We start from the raw sequence: 18,320 nt of genomic DNA, 5'->3' as shown, positions 1-18,320 counted from the left end.
TGGGGGCCGAGGGGGCTGAAACGCGCGAAGCAGGGTTGTTACCCTCGCCGCAGTGTGAGCAGCGCCATCGCTCGGCCGGCGTTGCGGCCCTGACCTTCTCCCTAACTGATGGCGGCGCTTGGGTGTGAAGGGCTTGATCGGAAGGCCAAAGGGACGCGCGCGGGTTAACAGCCACCTCCTTTGCCTCGCCTCCTGCCGGGCGCCTGTATTGCCTTAGCTCCTATTTCTCATCGTCGTGCTGGACCCGAGCATGGCTTTCCCTTGCTTTGCTTCAGCTGAGTGTGCAGCACAGCTTCTGCTTAGGTGTGTTGGAGGAGGAGCAGACTTGAAAAGACAGCTCCTGAACTCGGGAAGGTAGTCTGTCTTGGAGTTTAGGTAACTCTGTGGACTGCCCACTGCGATTAGAAATTTCATTGTATGTTAATCATAAATTTTGCATTCTACTCCTGCAGCATCTGTGCTTTAATCGTCCTTCACACCCCCAAACGTGCACTGGCTGCTATGTGTTTGAATATAGTTTGTCCCCTCCAAAATGTTGAAATTTAATGTGTTGCCTGTTAAGAGATGAACCAGGGGACCTTTAAGAAGTGATTAGCCCTTTGCTGTCCTGAGTGGGGTAATCCATTCGTCTGATGAATGGTTAGTGGTTTATCTCCAGAATGGGTCTGTTGTAAAAGCCAGTATGGCCAGGACACTCTTACGCTCTTATCTCTGGCCAGGTGAGGCCTTGTACCACTTCGGGATTTCACCAGCATAAAGGCCAATAACAGATTCAGTCCCCACAGTCTTGGAGCAGAACATGAGCCAAAGTAAACCTCCTGATGCTTACCCAGTCTGTGGTACTGTGTTACCAGCTATAGAAAATGGTTTAAAACAATATACTTTACCTTCTGAGTCTGGAACATTTCCCTGGGTCAGCTTGACAAAGGTCAGCATGAAACCATATTTTCTGCCAGAAATCAGCACAAGTGGATTATCTCTGGTAAATAATTTTTTCCTTTTTTCTTTTCTGTTCTGTTGCTTTGTTTTTCTTTTTTTAATTTCAGCTCTAGTGTTTAAAAGAGTGGCCCTTTGTAGGGGCCAGTAAACATTTTCCTTCGACAAAAGGAAAATCAAAGATTTAAAAAATAAAAAGCATATTTGGTTAATGCTTCCTTTATTTCGTTGCTGCTTACAGCATACTTTTAGAAAACCAATAATTTATGGGAAAATATTAGAAACTGACGGCAAAAATTAGAACCTTCTGGTTGCATACTTAGTTTGTACAAAATGTTGGGCATGGTGAAGCAGATCTGTAACCCCAGTACTCTGAGAGCCTGAGGCAAGAGGATTGCACATTGGGGCCCAGCCTGGGCAACTTAGTGGCTTAGAGATCCTTTCTCAAATTTGAAAACAGAACTGGGGATATAGCTCAGTGAGAAGACCCTGGGTTTAATCTCAATAGTGAAAAAAATGTACAAAATAAACCTTAGACTGATGAGCAAGATATAAAGTGGGTTTTGATACAAAAGAGATTTGATAAATTTGGAAAAATCTCTGTATTGGATGAAGTTTTAAGCAGGGAAATGACTTGAAATTGGATTGTTTCAAAAAAAACACAAATGTAGCACATTAGACTGATAGTCTTCATTGTCCAAAACAATCACCCAGAAATATAGACAGATAATATGAAGCATTTCAACTTCTGTTCAGGAATCAGCTGGACTAATAACAAGAAATTATTGTGTACAAAGTGACATGTAAGATTGTACTGGGAAAATTGTGAAACTATAGCTTAATAATTGGGCTGTCAGAGTCAACCAGCCTTGACTACACAGCTGCAGCTCAGAGATAAAATTGACTTAGCCCTGTCTGACCAACCGCACAATGGCCTACACAAATATCCTGTCTTGTCAACTTCCTTCAAGGACTGTCCATCTGGGGAAGACTAGCTCTGTCAAGGTCACATTAAATCTTGCCTGTTTTCCTGGGACCCTACCTTGCCTCATGATAAATGACCCCCTGCAATTAAACCTGCCCCAGACACATCTGCCTGACAACATATGACTCAATATATGTAGCCAATTGTAAACTAACCTGTATATATAACCAATTATAGACTAACCCTTTATTGACTTTGTACTTCTTGCTTACAGAAATGTATATAAATTGCTGTTTTACTTTAAGCCAGTGCTGATGATTTGGACCCAGTTCCCATCCTTAATAAAAGTTGCTTTCCAATTCCTTGGTGCAAAGTGTTTTACATCGAGTTTGCTACAATTTCTGCAACAAGATGTTAAACATATTCACTGCTTCCAGAGAACCCACAGTTTAATGGAAAAGTGTGGTATGAAAGAATTCAAGTAAGTCTCTGCTTAAAGATCTCATTTAATATCTATTCTCTACATTGGTAGCTTCTTCCCTTTGTCCACAGCTAGAGTTCTTACATGTTCTTTCCTTTGTAGGGGTGGAGGTGAAAATGTGCTGGTGATAGGTAAAGAGCTAGTTATGTGTTAAATATTGTTTCAACTTTTCTTAATATGTACACCTGACCCCTACATTTTGAAATGTCAAAGCCAAGAATTATTATTTTTGTTCTCCGGTTCCTTTACAGAACTCCCTGCTCCTTTAGGTCAGGGAGGCCAAGAATCATTTCCTTTCTAATGCTACTTCCAAATCACTACATTTCTGTCTGCATATATAAAAAACTACTCCTCTGGTCCACATGCCTGCATAATGCCTTCTACTCTCTGCTTACTACACCCTGAGACTTCATATCATGCCTTGTCTCTATGACAACAGAAGGATCTTTCCACTGTCTTGCTATACTCCTATCTGACTAGACTTTCAAAGAGCTGCTCCCATCCCACAGTGTTACCCTTCAAACCACAACTTTGATCACTTGTATCTCCACTTCTCTTCTACAGTCATACTTTCAAACTTGTCATCACTCAGAATGGCTTTACCTCAAATATCTTAAATTCCAAAACTAGCTACAAACCCCCCTGTCTTTTCAGCTCCCAATCAGTTACTGCTTAGACAAGTGTTTTATTCACTAAAGTTATGGTCTGGGGGCTCGTCAAATACACATACTCCAGGACCCTTTCTTATAGAACTTCTTTCATTGATAGCACACTCCAGCAGTTTTGCGCTTGAGCTGGGTTCTAAATCTATTTTTTTAAATTTGAACAGAATGTATTGGGGGTGGAGATGGAGAACATCCTTACTGGTGACTTTTCCAATGAATAACCTCCTGGGTGATCATACCTGTGACCACTTTTTGCATAGAATGTATCTTAGGACATTATTTTAGGCTTTTTTAAAAGAAAAAATCTGATCTGCCTTATTCATCTTCTAGAAGTTTTAAGTATACTATGAATACAGCAAGTCTCTGATGTACAAGCATTTGCATTGAAAACTTGCACAGATACTGAATGGACCTGGTATTAGGAATATTTGTAGATGTGAACAAATTACAGTAGTTCACATCTGTCAGATGTTGTTGCAGCTGTGTTGCAGTGTGCTTACTGTACAGTGCAACATTGCACAGCAGTGCGATGCTTAAAGCCCAGGATGTGCAGAAGCAAGAGGAAAAGAAGTGGCGCTGTGGAGGGGCCTGCCGGGAAGTGCAAAATAATATATATTTTTTGTGTCCAAGGTGTGTAAGACTCATTTTGTCAAACTTATGAACAAATTTGACTTACTGTAGAAATTACTGTGGGATAAGCTGTTCAGAAACCAATGTGATGTTCTCTTTGAAGTATTTTTGTTACTAAATACAAAAATCACAAAATTTATGAGGAAACCTGTTATAGCTTGTATCCAGATGTCCCCCCAAAGCTTCATATGCTCATAGGTGGGGCTTTTTTGAGGTGGCTGGATCCAGGGTGTGTGAATGTGGAATAATGGTGTGATAGTGGGATTAAAGGTGTGTGGCTTAGTCTACTAATTGGCTTAGAACAGTTCTTGGTGTGGAAAATGGAAGCCCCACCCTGTGCATGGGTAGCATCAATCATTAGGCTTACAGCCTGGATGGAATATAGAGTGACAGAGAAGGCAGGCTTGCTGCTGCTGATGTTGCTCTTGCTGCTTACTGCCTTTTGTCTGCTCTACCATGGACTTTTCTCTGATATCTCCCTCTACTGTGCCATCCTGCCTTGGAGTCACCTGACTATGGACTGAAACCTCTATAAACGGTGAGCTGAAATAAATGTCTTCTTTAATTGTGGGTTTCAGGTATTTTGTCTCAGCAATGAGAAAAGTAACTAAGACAAAGTCTGTTTGGAAACACCTGGTATTTAGTGGGAAAAGAACTGAGAACTAGTGTCTCTTTTACTAGAGCATTGTTTACCACACTTACATGAAAAATAGAACATAAAATGTCTAACAGCCCAAAGCCTAGCTTTTCTTAATATCAAGCAGAACACCATGCACCATGCAGTTATCAGTTCCAGAAAAGAACTCCAACCACTTCTGTGCATTGTGTCTTGCCACTAGAGTTGTCAAGGAAAACATAATACAGTCAAAGTGCTGGACAGAACAATGCATTACTTTCATAGAGAAGACACAGCAAGACCAGCCCCAGTAGTGTCTATGGATTCCTGTCTTAGTTACTTCCTTGATGCTGAAACACAATACCCAATACACACAAGTAAAAGGAGGAAAAGTTTATTTCAGCTCACAGTTTGTGGAGGTTTCTTTTCATAGTCGGCTGTCATCAAGGCAAGGTGACATAACAAAGGAGACAATTCTTTGTGTGGCAGGTAGAAGGCAGCAAACAGCAGGAAGCAAGCTTGCCTTTACTTTTTATTCCACTCAGGCTATAAACCTTTTGGGTGGTGCTACCCACACTCAGGTAGTATTTTGACTTCAGTAAATCCATTTTGACTTCAGTAAATCCATTCAGCCACACCTACTGGCTAATTCCAATCAGTGAACAAATTTAGGACCCCACACCCTTAATCCCAGTATCACACTTCCTAGCTCCAAATCTAACTCCAAAAAGCCTCACCTATAACTGCGTAAGGTTTTTGGGGAACATTAAATACAAGCCATAACAGCTCCTCACTGCCAGTGGATCTGGCAGGAATCCAATGGAGGGGAACATGTGTGTACTCTTCAACTGCCATGCAATGACCCTAAGTTCTCTCCCATGGATTCTAAAATACTTGAAGTTGCAGATGTGCCCAAGGGCCATGCACACATGCTTAGGCTGAACAAGGAATATTCACTGAGCCTCTCTGAACAGAGGAATATATTCCCATACAAAGACCAGGCTGTGTGGGTTCCTGACCTCTTTATAAGGAAGTGTTCCAAACTCAAAGCTCATTCTGATGTGGCTGGGGTGGCATAAAAAGATGGCACACACACACTTACCTGCCCCTAAAACACCTGTGAACACAGAATAAAACCCGAAAGCTCACACTATCACAAAAATCTAGACTGATGAACTATTGCTATTCTTGAGAAACTTTCTTTCATCAATAGAATTGTAACAGAAAACAAAATTCTTAAGCAGCCAGAATCAGAGGAAATTATAAAGACCATTTGTCCTCTATCTACATCCATGTATGAAAAATAAGACTGGCAAACAGTCACTCTGCTGAATAGGTCCTTCATTTTTCTCCTGATTAATACTATTTTTTTTTTTTAAAAAAACTTGGGTAAGTTACTTTACCTCTCTGCACCTCAGTTATGTATTCTGTAAAATGAAGCTCTGAAAGTACACACCTCACAGGAAAGTTAATCTATATAAAAGCACTTAGAACATTCCTACCACATAGTAGGCATTATATAAGTACCAGCTAAATTTCTATAGCCAGCAGGTCCCTGAAGATGAACCCAGAAAATGACCTAGTACAAGTAGGAGAGGGGAGTCTGTAAAGCCAAAGTAAGGAAAACCCCAACACAATACTGAAAACTATTGTTTTTCACACACTATTATACCTACTTTCTAAAAAAAAGTGAAACATAGGGAAAAGGCCTAGTCTTAGTCCTAGCATTACAAGTATTCTCTGTTTTACCCAATATCCAGGGTCTTTGTATCCTGAACAAAGAATTGAACAGGACACACAAAAGAGCAGAGATTAAAAGGAAAGTATGTGCTCCACAAAGTAGGAGCAGGCCAACAAGAAAGCTCAAGTGTGAGTTTGACTTTAAGTGAGCCTATCTGCTTTAAATTTTGAGATATTTACTGGGACCTTTCCCAAGTCTTAGGTGGCACTAATAGGCACTTTGCCTAATTGAGTCTCCACCCTCACATCAGGAGGGAGTTTTTGAATTTACATGGGTATAGAGGAAACAGCATGTCTGCCGAAGCCCACCAAGAGTGTCAGACCCACAATGCTACTGATATTATAATGACCACGGTATAAACCTTGGTTACTGTAGAGCAGGTAGAGCCCATACCCTTCAGGCTCATGCCAGATCTCAAGGAAGTGCTAAGAACAGAAGCATCTTTTAGGCGCATGCTGGATGTCAAGAAGTATGAATAGAGCAAGAACATTATCTTTTAGGCCCCTGCCTGGATGTTAGGAAAGTATGGTTAGAGTAGGATGCTCTTGTAATATCCAAGAACCAAAGGCATCCTGCCTGTTGGGAGCCTAAGGATGTGTCCCATACTATCTCCTCAATGGTCTATTTGTGCTGCTGTAACAGAATACCTGAGACTGAGTAATTTATAAAGAACACGCATTTTTCTCAGTTATAAAGGCTGGAGACTCAAGTTCAAGGCACTTGCTAATTCAGTGTTATAAGAGCCTGGTCTCTGCTTCCAAGATGGTACCTTGTTGTTGGGTCCTTTAAATGGTGTAAGGATGAAGGGAAAAAAGAGAATTACTTTATCTTCACATGGCAGAAGGCCAAAAAGGGCCTTGCTACTTCTCCCCAGCCTTTTTTTATAAGGCATAAATACTGCCCCTGAGGTAAAGAGCTCATGGCTTAATTAACAAGACTATCTCAATGTTTCAGTGGGGATTAAGTTTCAATATGAATTTGGGAGGGTACACAAACATCTAAACCATAGAAGGCCTCTAAACAATAAAAACTGGGCTAAGATGTTGTGGTTAATTTTGTGGACCACAGGCTGCCTAGACACTTTAGGTGTGCTGTGAGGGTATAAAAGATAGACACTTGGTTCAGTTCCTGGTTCCTGGCACACAGCTATTAAAATCTCAGGATTTCCAGTTTTACCATTCATAATTAATGCCCTTTCAACCATACCTGAGTTTATGTTAATAAGGTGATTCTTAGATGCAGGCTGCTTGCCAGAGAAATCAACTAACTAGAAGACTAAAACTTTCAATTATATTTGACCCTCCACCCATGACCTCCAGGGTCTGGGTGAGGGCTAGGAATGAGTTAATAACCAGTGGCCAATGACTTAATTATGCTTCTGTAATGGGGCCTCCATAAAAACCCTCCATGACTGGGTTCAGAGAGCTTTTGGATTGGGGAATACATTCATGTGCCTGGGAGGGTGTTACATCCAACTCTATGGAGACAGAAGCTCTATTTTAAGACACAAGTCAGCTCACTTTTTCTGTAAAGGGTAAGACAGTAAATATTTTAAGATTTTGGGCCCTACAATGTCTTACAACTACAAGACAGCAGCCACAGACAATATGCAAACAAATGTATATAACTGTGCTCCAGTAAAACTTTATTTTTGCAAAAACAGGTGGCCAGCTGGGGCATCTCTGCAGACCTCTGGTCTAATATAACTTTTCAAGCTTTAGGCTTTACTACATGGTGTTCTATTTCTTACAAACTTGAGCAAAGCAGAGACTGACTGGAAGCTATTTAGTAATTCAATTTTATTTCCATTTTAACAATTAGAAAAACACCCCACCAATTCTGTGTTCCTGAAACACAAGCCCAATAAATAAATATATTTGAGGCCAAGCAAGTCAGAGAACTTTTTTTATTCACAAAGTGCATTCTTTAGCTAGTTTCAAATAAAGTCTAATAAACTAGCCACTAGCGGTTCAGAAATGATTATACAGATGATGGCTGTTTACCGTGATCATGAATAGAACCTTTCCTTGTAAATTATTAGCTTTTAAATATAAATTCCAACAACTGAATCAAAAAATAAGAATATATTTATCATTAGTAAATTTAACTGCTTATGTTTTTGTTTTTACAAAGGTTTTAGTCAATAAAGCTGATGATAATTACTTTAAGTTTTAATAAATACCAGTAATACTGCAAAATTTCCTAATACTTCAAAACCAGTCCCAATCCAGAAGACGTAAAGATGTATTTTTATTCATTTTAAATGAAAAAGACCTCATTTCCTAACAGGCAAGCTTCCAAATAGTTTTACTTAGCTTCATTTTTATTTTCCATGATCAATCTCTTGTCTTGAAAATGTTTTAAAGTGTCATCTGAGAATTTTTTAGATTATAGTTATTTAGCTTACACACTGAAAATTCTGACAAGCATCTAATGAGATCCACAATTAGTGCAAAAAGAAAATAAAGTATTTTAGAGGTCACTCTTTCCTAGTATAAATACATCTGAGGTTACTGAATACCAGATTTTATGTAACTATGTAATTTTATGTAAATATGTAATTTCCTACTTTTCTTCCTGAAAGAGAGCAGATAGAAAAATATTAAGTTTAGTGAAATTTATAGCTCATGTTTTATAAGCTGTACTTTAACTACAAAAATATTTTAGTCACATTTAGGGCAAAAATAAACTTACTGAGAATATAATTTCATTATTTTTAAAGGCCAGATGCAAGAATGCTGATTGTTTTCCTTACAAGTGGAATACATGCCAGAATACTTATGGCAGTCATTTGACAGGAATGAATACATTAAAAGAAAATACTGATTAATCTGTGGCGAATTCCACATTTGCTTATTTTACAAAATTTCCTCCATTTGGTAAGGCTTTGGTACAGGTAGTTTACACCACTTCCATCATTTATCTTTCTTCTTTGCCTCCTTCTTCTCATTCTTCTGTTTCTTCATGTTTGGATTTGATGTTCCTTCTTCATCTTCCCTCTGAGAATCATCAATTATTTGATAGTCTTCAAGGAGTTTTTGTCCTGTGTGTTTTGCAGTTTTCTTCACCATTGCTTTGATACCAATGTTGTCAATATTATAGGCAGTTACACCAACATTGATGGCAGAATCCATTGCGTGGTGTGTAGCTTCTCCTGCATTATGCCCATATCTTAAAAAAGAGAGAATGTACAGTGAAATTATAAATATAGGTTGTTAATCAGTCAGTTTTTAATCCTCTCTTTTTGGAAATACCTGTATAAGGAAAAATTTTCACTGAAGCAACTACAGGACACAGAATTTAGAGTCATTATAAATGATCTTTGAAACTATGGGAGGCTGCATTTGTCTTTAAGCAGAGATTCTATGACATTCTCCTAAATACCATACTCTACTGCAAACTCACTGGTCTTCCTGCTGTTCCTTCAATCCACCAAACACATGAAGACCTTAGGACTTCTGTACCTGCTAATCTCTGCCTGGACTTTGCATGGCTCAGTGTACCTTCAAGTCAGTCCAACTATTAACAGTATCTACCTTCTTTTAAATGGCCTTCTTCCACATGCCCCACCTCAGTGCCCATCAATCCCCTCTTAAGCTGCTCTTTCTTCCATAACTCACCACTTTGTACATAATATAGAACTTATTAATGACTAATCTTTTATGTCCTACTTGTCTGTCTCACCAAAATATAAATAAACCCCACTGGAGATGAGAATCTTCATTTTGTTCATTAACATATCCTAAGCATCTATTATAATGCCTGACATTCAATAAATATGTAGTGAATGAGTGAAATGAGTAATACTTGCCCTTTCTATCTCAGTTTCTTAGGCATCCAATGTATAGCAAAGTTCTTGTGAAATTATAAAACATAAACAGAATAAGCATCAATATATCTTTAATGCCATGCCTGAGAAAACACAATCCGACATCCTATATAAAGGTTCTAAACATATCTCCCTATGTTTTGTTTTACTCTTTACTCCTATTTCTGGTGCCAGCCTTTTAATGTTTTTCCAACAAACAAACAGCAATAATTAAAAACCTGCAAAATTTTACATTTTCTCTTTCACATGAAGTTTCAGACGTGCTTTGTGACCTATATCTGCACATTTTATATTAACACTGGAGACCTACCTTTTGAGTGAACAGGTACTCTATTTCTATTAGCTTGGGCTACAACAGTAGTTTATGACACCCACTGGGTTGTTTGTGCTTGGCTTTTTCTCTTTTTTAACACCAATGCTGTAAGCATAATCTTATTATGGCCTTGAATGATTATTCCATTCTGACCTTTGCCTTATGTTAAGAATTGTATTAAAGCTAGCACACGGCAGAAACTACAGTCAGTCAAACTTTACATCTATACTATTCTTGACCAGGGGCTTTCTCACCAGACACAAAACAAAAGCCTCTTGTAATTACTTTGCGCCACACTTTGTAATAGCTAAGTCTTGGACGCTACCCAAATGTCAACTGATCAATAAATGGATTAAAAAGATGTGTTTTTTTATATAGTGGAATATTAGCCATAAGGAGAGATAAAATTCAGACATTTATAACTTAATGGATAGACCTTGAGACCACAAATGTGAGTGAAATAAATCCGACAGATATGTAAATCCCTGGTGTGAGAAACTGAAAATATAAATCAGAACATGAATATATAATAGATATTGTGAAACAGGAAGAAACTTTTCAAAAAGAAAAGGGAAATAGGGGGAGGGGAAAGGAAGGAAGGGAAAGAAAAAAATAAGGATAAAAAGAAAACTGAGCTTTGTGAACAGAGAGGGTAAGGGGGGTTGAAAAGAGGGCACGGAAATGGGAAAAAAAAGAGGAAATAAGCTATGTCATGTACAGACACAAATTCCCTATATGAATGAGATTGTTATGTCTATCTAACTTGTACCAATAAACAAAGTTTTAAAAATTACTTTGTGCCAGTCCTCACAGTTTTGCAACCCCTCAGCATTCCACAAGATTTGCTGATGCTGCAGAAGACACAGGCCCTCTCCCAGTCAACTAACCCAGGGTCAGAAATACTACAGGTGTCAATAGTTCTGACTAAACAAGAAGGGATTATGGAATCTCAGCACTAAGAAAGTGACTATAACACTTGGTGGTAACAGGTTTCTCTTCATGCTCACCTTTCCAGGTCTGTGTAAGCCTGGAAATGAAGCGAAACCACAACTCCGAAATTTGGCCAGACATGTTTTCCACTACAGGAAATTTTGACCTTACCAACTTTTACTTCTGGACAGCCAGAATGTTCCTGAGGCAGCTTAATACCCCTCACTGTACTCATGATATTTCTATGCGTTAACACAATTCTAAAAGCCAGATTGCCATTAGTAATGTATTAGAAATGAAATCTACTTTAGTATCTGGTTGGTTTTGCTTGCCCTTCCATGCTAATGCAACATTTCCTGGGAGAAAAAGTACCAAACTAGGAGTCCAAAATCTAGGTATCTTCTTATACTGACTAGCCACACATTTTGGCCGATCTTCTCCTCTCTGTTATCTATCTCACAAAAGGACATGCGAAAGCATTTGAATACTCTAAAGTACTAACATGTCTTAAGTGGATTTTATCAGTTGTGTTCTTTTAAAGTACATCCTCGCCTATCACCTATGCCTTCCTGTACATCTTAGAAGCAGTTTTCCAAGTAAGCATTTATTACTCTCTTCAAGAATCATTATACATGCTCTTTTAAACTATGGGAATCTGGGAATCCGAGTCTGTCTTTAAGCAGAGGTAACTGCCAGTCTTTTTCTTCAAATTTAAACAACAGTGCAAAACAATTCCTAGAAACCTTATGTCTGGCAAGAATATAAAGCTTATTTTAGGTATAGTTTTAATAAATTCACTTAATTTTGATCTTTACATACTAGCACTACCAGCTGAACAATAAAAGTTAGTATGAAGTATGCCCTACATAAATCAATAGGATTTAATTTACAGTGTGAATCAGACTTTCAGAAATTTCTCCACTGTGTTCAGGGATGTCTGTCTACAAAGACAACACACTGGCAATGATTCTAGATTTTACTAATTATAGCAGCATTTCTGCAATATCAACTTTCAAATATGTCTGCCTTTAAGTCAATTTTATGTAACTATCAAAACTATTCTTGGAAACACTTCAGATATTTAAAGTAAAAATAGCTGTAAATTAATCTATCCATGCAACATAGATGGCTTGTTTATGAAGGAACCTGTAGATAAAACTAAGTAGTTTAAAACAAAATCTAAGCAAAGGAATAGCAAGCTCAAACTCAGCAACATGTCTAACTGTGGCTGCACTGTGAACTGAAGGGCACAAGACTAGAGGCAAAGAGACCAGTTAGGAACAGGTGTGAGCTCCATGAAAAACGTGCGAGTCTATCGGCAGGTAGTGAGGTTTGAGAGCAAAGACTAAATATAAATTTCAATAGGACATGGTGGTGTGAAGTCTGCAGTGGTATGCAGTTGGGATGATTAAGCCCAAAGATTAAGACAAAAGTTAACAGAAAGCACAGACCCTTTTATAAAAAGTAGGCAACAGAACAAAGTATAAAACCTCACCAAGAATAGTCATGAATGTGTTTTGCTGAGAATATGGTAAAATGGAAAGGTAAGCTAAGTGAGAACAATGCAAGGAGATCTGTAGACTGCTAATCCATTAATCTTAAAAAGCATTAAATATCAGAACAAGATCAGTCAGTGAAGAAAGTAAGCAAGCATGTGAGTAGACTTTATCCATGAAAATTTCTGGGAAAAAAATTTATACATAAAATTCACCTCTTTTATATCTACTGCTAAATCTAACTGGAAAAAGCTGGCTAATATGACTCACCTCAAAAGCAAAATCTTAAATGAAACAATGACTTAATGACAGGTTAAAAGTCAATGAAGTAAAATTAAGCAGTATAAACAGAGGATCTTATTTTAGGCATAAGTAACAATTATCCAAAATAAGATAAAGGTCTAGATATAAAGGTTTACTTTTTTAAAAGTCTAAAAAGTTTTTGTTTCTCTGGTAGTGCTAAGGACTGAACCCAGGGCCTTTGCACTGAGCTAAATCCCCAGCCTTTCTTTTCTCTTTGCCATTTTTATAATGTTGAGACAATGTCTAAATTTTCCAGGTTGGGCTCAAATCTGTCATCTTCCTGCCTCAGCCTCCCAGAGTGCTGGCATTATAGGTAGGCACCACCATACCTGCAAAAAGTGCAAGTTCCATGTGAGGTAATACAAAATACCTACCAAAATATATACTCTTTGTCTTGTGTGTCATATTTATCAAGAACAAAATATGACCAAAACGAGGGCCAACAAATGCCATTATATTTGAACTGACCACAACAAATGTAGACAGCATCAGATTTAATTTTAAATGCTGTATTTTGAGAACACTATAAAACTTCATTTGTCCCTAACTAAATACACATTGAAGATGAGCAGAAGGAGGACCTGGAAACCATATTACTATATGTGAAATTGTTAAAGGAACTGAGAATACTTAGAAGATAAGAAAAAAACCAGTGATAGACTTAGAGACAGTATTTAAATATTTCTACTAATACCTAGAAGAGTGAAGAATGATTCCAAATAACTCCCAATAGGTATCATATAGAACTGGTTTCAGGTATAGGACATCTGCCAATGGAGGCAATCTTTCAACTCATGCAAATTTAATAGAGATCTGAATTAAATTTCACTAAGCAAATTGTAAAATACAGTGCCACAAAACAAATTTCTTACAGGAAAATATTTATCCTTAAACTTATTTTCCATAAATACATAATCAAAGATAAAATACTGCTAAGGGAAAATAAAGGTAAATCTAACTTACTACACAGTTATGTTACTTGCCTTAAAACAACTTCAAGTGCAACAAAAGCAGCTTAGTAGTGAAATCTAGAAGCTATGTAGAAGAGTAATGAATTATTTAATAGGAACTATACTGTAAGGATAATGGTTTTAAAGTTACTTATTGTTTTCACTGTCCCTGTAGGTCATCATGTTCCTAAATCTAAAATAAGACAAAAGTATTAATGTAACTGACAAAACTAAATGGGTCTTAATAATTCCTATACATTTACCTAAAAATGTTGAGGTAGGTAAGGAAGTTTATATAATACATTAGTTTCTCCCAGGCATAATACATACAATTTATGTAGATTTAAAACAACTTCTTGGGAGAGTAATGTTTTATCATAGGCAGTAAGAACACAAATATTATTTATTATACCACCACCACAAATACTCTATCTACTGACAGTATAGTAAAAGCTACTTAACTAAATCTTCACTTGTTTTATTTTCTCCCTACTTCATGTACCTTTGCAGGAATTGATAAAAAGAATACCTGTACACACTATACAAATAAATTAACTCAGAACCACTATTAAAATATCCTATTTGTTATATTAATCTTTTTTTTTTTTTTTTTTTGGTTTTTCTCCGGTACCAGGAACCGAAGTCACGACCTTGCGCTTGGCAGGCAGGCGCTTTGCCACTGAGCTAAATCCCCAGCCCCTGTTATATTAATCTTGACTAAGGACCAAAATACAAAATCAACATTAGAACCCAGTATTTCCTACTTATGTGAATCTCAAACTTGGAGAAACCCAATAAGCACGTCCATTTTCTAATATGACTGCCTAATTGTTTGTCTAAAAGATGATGATGATAATAATCTAACCACAATTCACTTTTGGCCTAAAAGGCATGTCTAACTTTTTCCTCTTCTTACTACAAAATATACTACACTTCTAGCTGTATCTGAGCAATTAAGGTCAGATACATAATTAATGACTAGTAGTGAGAGATCACTATGTTTTATTTGGAGACAGAATTTCACTAAGTCGCTAAATTGCCCAGGCTGGGTTCAAGATTGTGATCCTCCTGCCTGGGACTACCAGACTGCTGGGATTATAGGCGTGCACCATTAAGCCCAGCTTAAAAGTTTAATCTTTATTTGGGGTCCTAATGTATAAAACAGAGATAGTGTTAAAAAAAATCAAGTGACTCAAATGTTGCTAATAATAAATGGGGAATAAATACAGATGACCAAGAATACTGAACACCATTAATGTTACTATTCTTTTTTCTTTGTAAGAACCAAACTAAATCAAAGCTACGATCAACTCTAGTCCTTCAGACTAGATTTAATTTTCAGACCTTGATTTCTCTAATACTTAAAGATAATATGGTCAGGAGGAAAGAATTTATAGCTGAAAGCAGATCTTGCTGTAAATCCCATCTTTGCCACCACTTGTCATAAATCTGTTTACAGTTGTTGCCATGATATCCATTTTTAGGCTTACCACAAGTTGTATGAGCCATGTGGGTCCTTTCACATTTGGACTAGTTAAAATTCCCTTTCTGGTACAGTTGTTTGTAATTCAGCCCACTGTTCCTCTTCTGAATGACTCAAAAAGCTAACACATCCCACAGCTGCTGACTACAGTAAAAAACTAATGGTCAACACCAGACTCATGTGAGTAAATTTCTCTCAAACTCAGAACTCTGCACTTGCCAAGCAGGTAAAGTGCCACTGAGCTATATTCCCAGCCCCCTTGTTTTCTTTAAACTACCCAATTCTCCCCACCAAAAAGCCAGAGATGCAATAATGCCCTTAGTACCTTAATTAATAAGACTACAGTCCCACAGGCTCACTCTCCCTCTCCCTCTCCTCACCATTTGCTCTTGCTACCCCACTGCTTTTACTTTTCCTGTTTTGTTGTACTGCCACCTCTGTCTAACCTTTCCAGCACATCCAAAACTCTCTTAACAGGCAACATCCCAGAGAGTATCTATTTTAGTAGAAATAAACTGGATAATGTCCTGAGGGTGTCTACCAGCACAAACTAGTTTCTTGTGAGAGGGACACCTAATCCCTTGGACACTTATGTGCTTTATCATCCACCACAACCACTATGGAAATGAATAAGGAGATTCTTCAAAAAAGTAAAAACAGAAATTCTATTTGGCCCAGTTATTCCCTAAGTATCTTCTCAAAAGAGTTAATGACATCATATTAGAATGATATATGCATGCCCGTGTTTGTAGCTATACAACTTATAATAGCTAAATCTTCGAAGATTATATGTCCATCAACAGATGAATGCATAAAGAAATTGTGGTATTTACATAAGAGTACTACTTTGACAAAAAGAATAAACTTCAGTCACTTGTAGAAAAATATACCTCAAGATCATAATGTTAAATGAAATGAATCAGACACATAAGCTTAAATACTGTATGGTTTCTCTATAGAAGAAACCCAAATTACAAATCAAAAGCAAAATAAGATAGATAAAAGGGAGACATCTTTCTCAAATGGGAAAGGGATCAGGAGAGTAAGGGGATAAAAAAGAATAAAAATGTATATATACATGTACTAACCCCACAAGGAATGTAAACATTATGTACTACAAACATGTACTAATAAAAAAACAACCTCTTCTGGAGTCTCAGTAGGTAGGTAGGAGTAGAATTTATAAGCATTTTTCAGAGAGATCTCCAAGCCAAATCAGAAAGAAATGCCACTGATCAGAAAAGCTTGTACAAATCATTCATTTCCGAGTTTGTTCATTTCTTAAATGAAATATAAGAATATTGTCTTCCCATTCCAAAATAAATATAAAGTGGTAAAGTCAGGTGTATCATAGTTTAACAATCTTAGTATACAGAATGGGTTATATTATAATGGGCACTATAGTTTTTTCAAGTTTTGCAGGCAAACATCACCGTGAAAAACATGTATTATCCTTAGTAAGACATACAAAAATTCCAGGCTTTTAAAAAACAAACCTATTACTTACACTAATGATTAACACTTATAATAATTAATAACATAAAGCAAAGCTATAGGAATTCTATTTTGCTAAAAATATTATTCTCTCTCTTTAGGAAACATAATGAGTGAAAAGAAAATTGTTCCACTAGATATTTAACAAAATAAGCACCCAATCATCTTAAGTATCATGGACTTTTACAAATGATACAAGAGATTTATTTATTATAATGACAATATCCAACTTACTTGTATCTGACCGTTTGTACAGTCTCAGCTGAAACATTGTCAACAATGCATTTAGCTGCACATTCCAATCCCTGCCAGACAGTTGAAAATCCTGCAAATATATTTAAAAGTCAATCAAGTTCAAAGCAAACAGATCTTCCTAGTTAAAATTATGAGAAATGAGGACATAATCAGGGGGAGGTAGAGTACTTACTCAGTATGCATACAGCCAGTGGTCAATCCCTAGAACTGCAAAAATAAATTTAAGAAATACAAGTCTGGGACTTTTTATTACCTTGAACACTACTTGCTGCAACAACCATAGCACCATCCAGGGTAGATTTTCCATCTTTGTCTCTTTTAAGAGATTCTGGAACAAGTTTGCTTCCATGCTTCTTAACATGTGGAGCTAATTCTTTTCCAACACAATTTGCTACAGTGCAGACTCCATCAACTAATGTAACCATAAAAAAAAAATCTTAGAAAAATTGTTCTTTTCTTGATTTTACCACTATTACTTAGCAAATCTCCTAAACAAGCATTGTAGAATGCTTGTAGAATGTAGAATGGTTCTTCTGCAAGGTTAATGTTTCTACTTAAGGATAAGATGCTAGGCTGGGTAGTTTTAAACAATGGCTACCATTTGGTTTTAAAATGTAGTTTCAGAGTCTACTGATAATCACGCCTCTAGGGTTTACATGTTTTTCTTGGTACTTCTGTTTAAAATCATCCCTTTTTTTCTATCTGATTGCTGGAATACAAAGCCAATAAGTATAGCTTTAGTATTTTCCATCTAAGCATACTTATATTTTTTCTGTAAGTATCTCGGTGAAATAATAGTATGGTATTTAAGTCTGTGAAAACATACAACCTAAAATCTGCGTCACAGAATACTAAATATCAAAAAGGATAATTTCATTAAATTTAATAGTAATCATTAAAGATTACTTTGATCATTTTAAAACATCAAACAACTGCTATGATTCTTAAGCAGAAGACTGGCAGTAAATTACTAAGGCTACTTTGCTTAAACAATACTGTGTATTTCTCCCTCTTGACCTTCAACTACTGTAGTGAGCTGCAGGACTCCAAAGAATGTGTTATAGCCCTCAGATAGATTCAAGGCTGGAATTCAGATACATTCACATCTGCTTTCAGAAACGTGTACTCTCTAACATATACAAACAATCCTTTAATCAGTTTCTCAAAATTCAATATGTGAAAGACTCACCAAGTAATCTTAGAAACAGTGCAGATTCTGAACCAAGCGTACCTGATGCCTGAAACTCTGCATTTCTAAGACCCCTAGTTGGCT

The 18,320-nt window shown here is 37.0% G+C and overlaps 1 protein-coding gene and 1 long non-coding RNA gene across 3 annotated transcripts in view; one reads left to right on the top strand and one right to left on the bottom strand.

Moving 5' to 3' along the window:
• Nucleotides 1-16: 16 nt before the first annotated feature.
• LOC106148882 lies at nucleotides 17-2,220 on the top strand. Its single transcript, XR_001234626.1, has 3 exons — nucleotides 17-303; nucleotides 720-982; nucleotides 2,136-2,220. It is a non-coding gene; the product is annotated as an uncharacterized LOC106148882 (long non-coding RNA).
• A 5,556-nt stretch (nucleotides 2,221-7,776) lies between these two features.
• Spg20 (spastic paraplegia 20 (Troyer syndrome)) overlaps nucleotides 7,777-18,320 on the bottom strand; it is a 28,310-nt gene continuing 17,766 nt past the window's right edge. For both annotated transcript variants that reach the window (XM_005387685.2, XM_005387686.2), the window contains 3 exons: nucleotides 17,301-17,459; nucleotides 17,027-17,117; nucleotides 7,777-9,165 (listed from right to left, as the gene is read on the bottom strand). In XM_005387685.2, the coding sequence (XP_005387742.1) occupies nucleotides 8,910-9,165; nucleotides 17,027-17,117; nucleotides 17,301-17,459 (506 nt within the window). In that variant the 3' untranslated portion in view covers nucleotides 7,777-8,909. The remainder of the gene's footprint in view (nucleotides 9,166-17,026; nucleotides 17,118-17,300; nucleotides 17,460-18,320) is intronic.

Source organism: Chinchilla lanigera, unplaced genomic scaffold, assembly GCF_000276665.1.
Source record: "Chinchilla lanigera isolate Chin_1 unplaced genomic scaffold, ChiLan1.0 scaffold00030, whole genome shotgun sequence".
NCBI classification, from domain to species: domain Eukaryota; kingdom Metazoa; phylum Chordata; class Mammalia; order Rodentia; family Chinchillidae; genus Chinchilla; species Chinchilla lanigera.
This window is presented reverse-complemented; position numbering and strand designations above follow the sequence as displayed.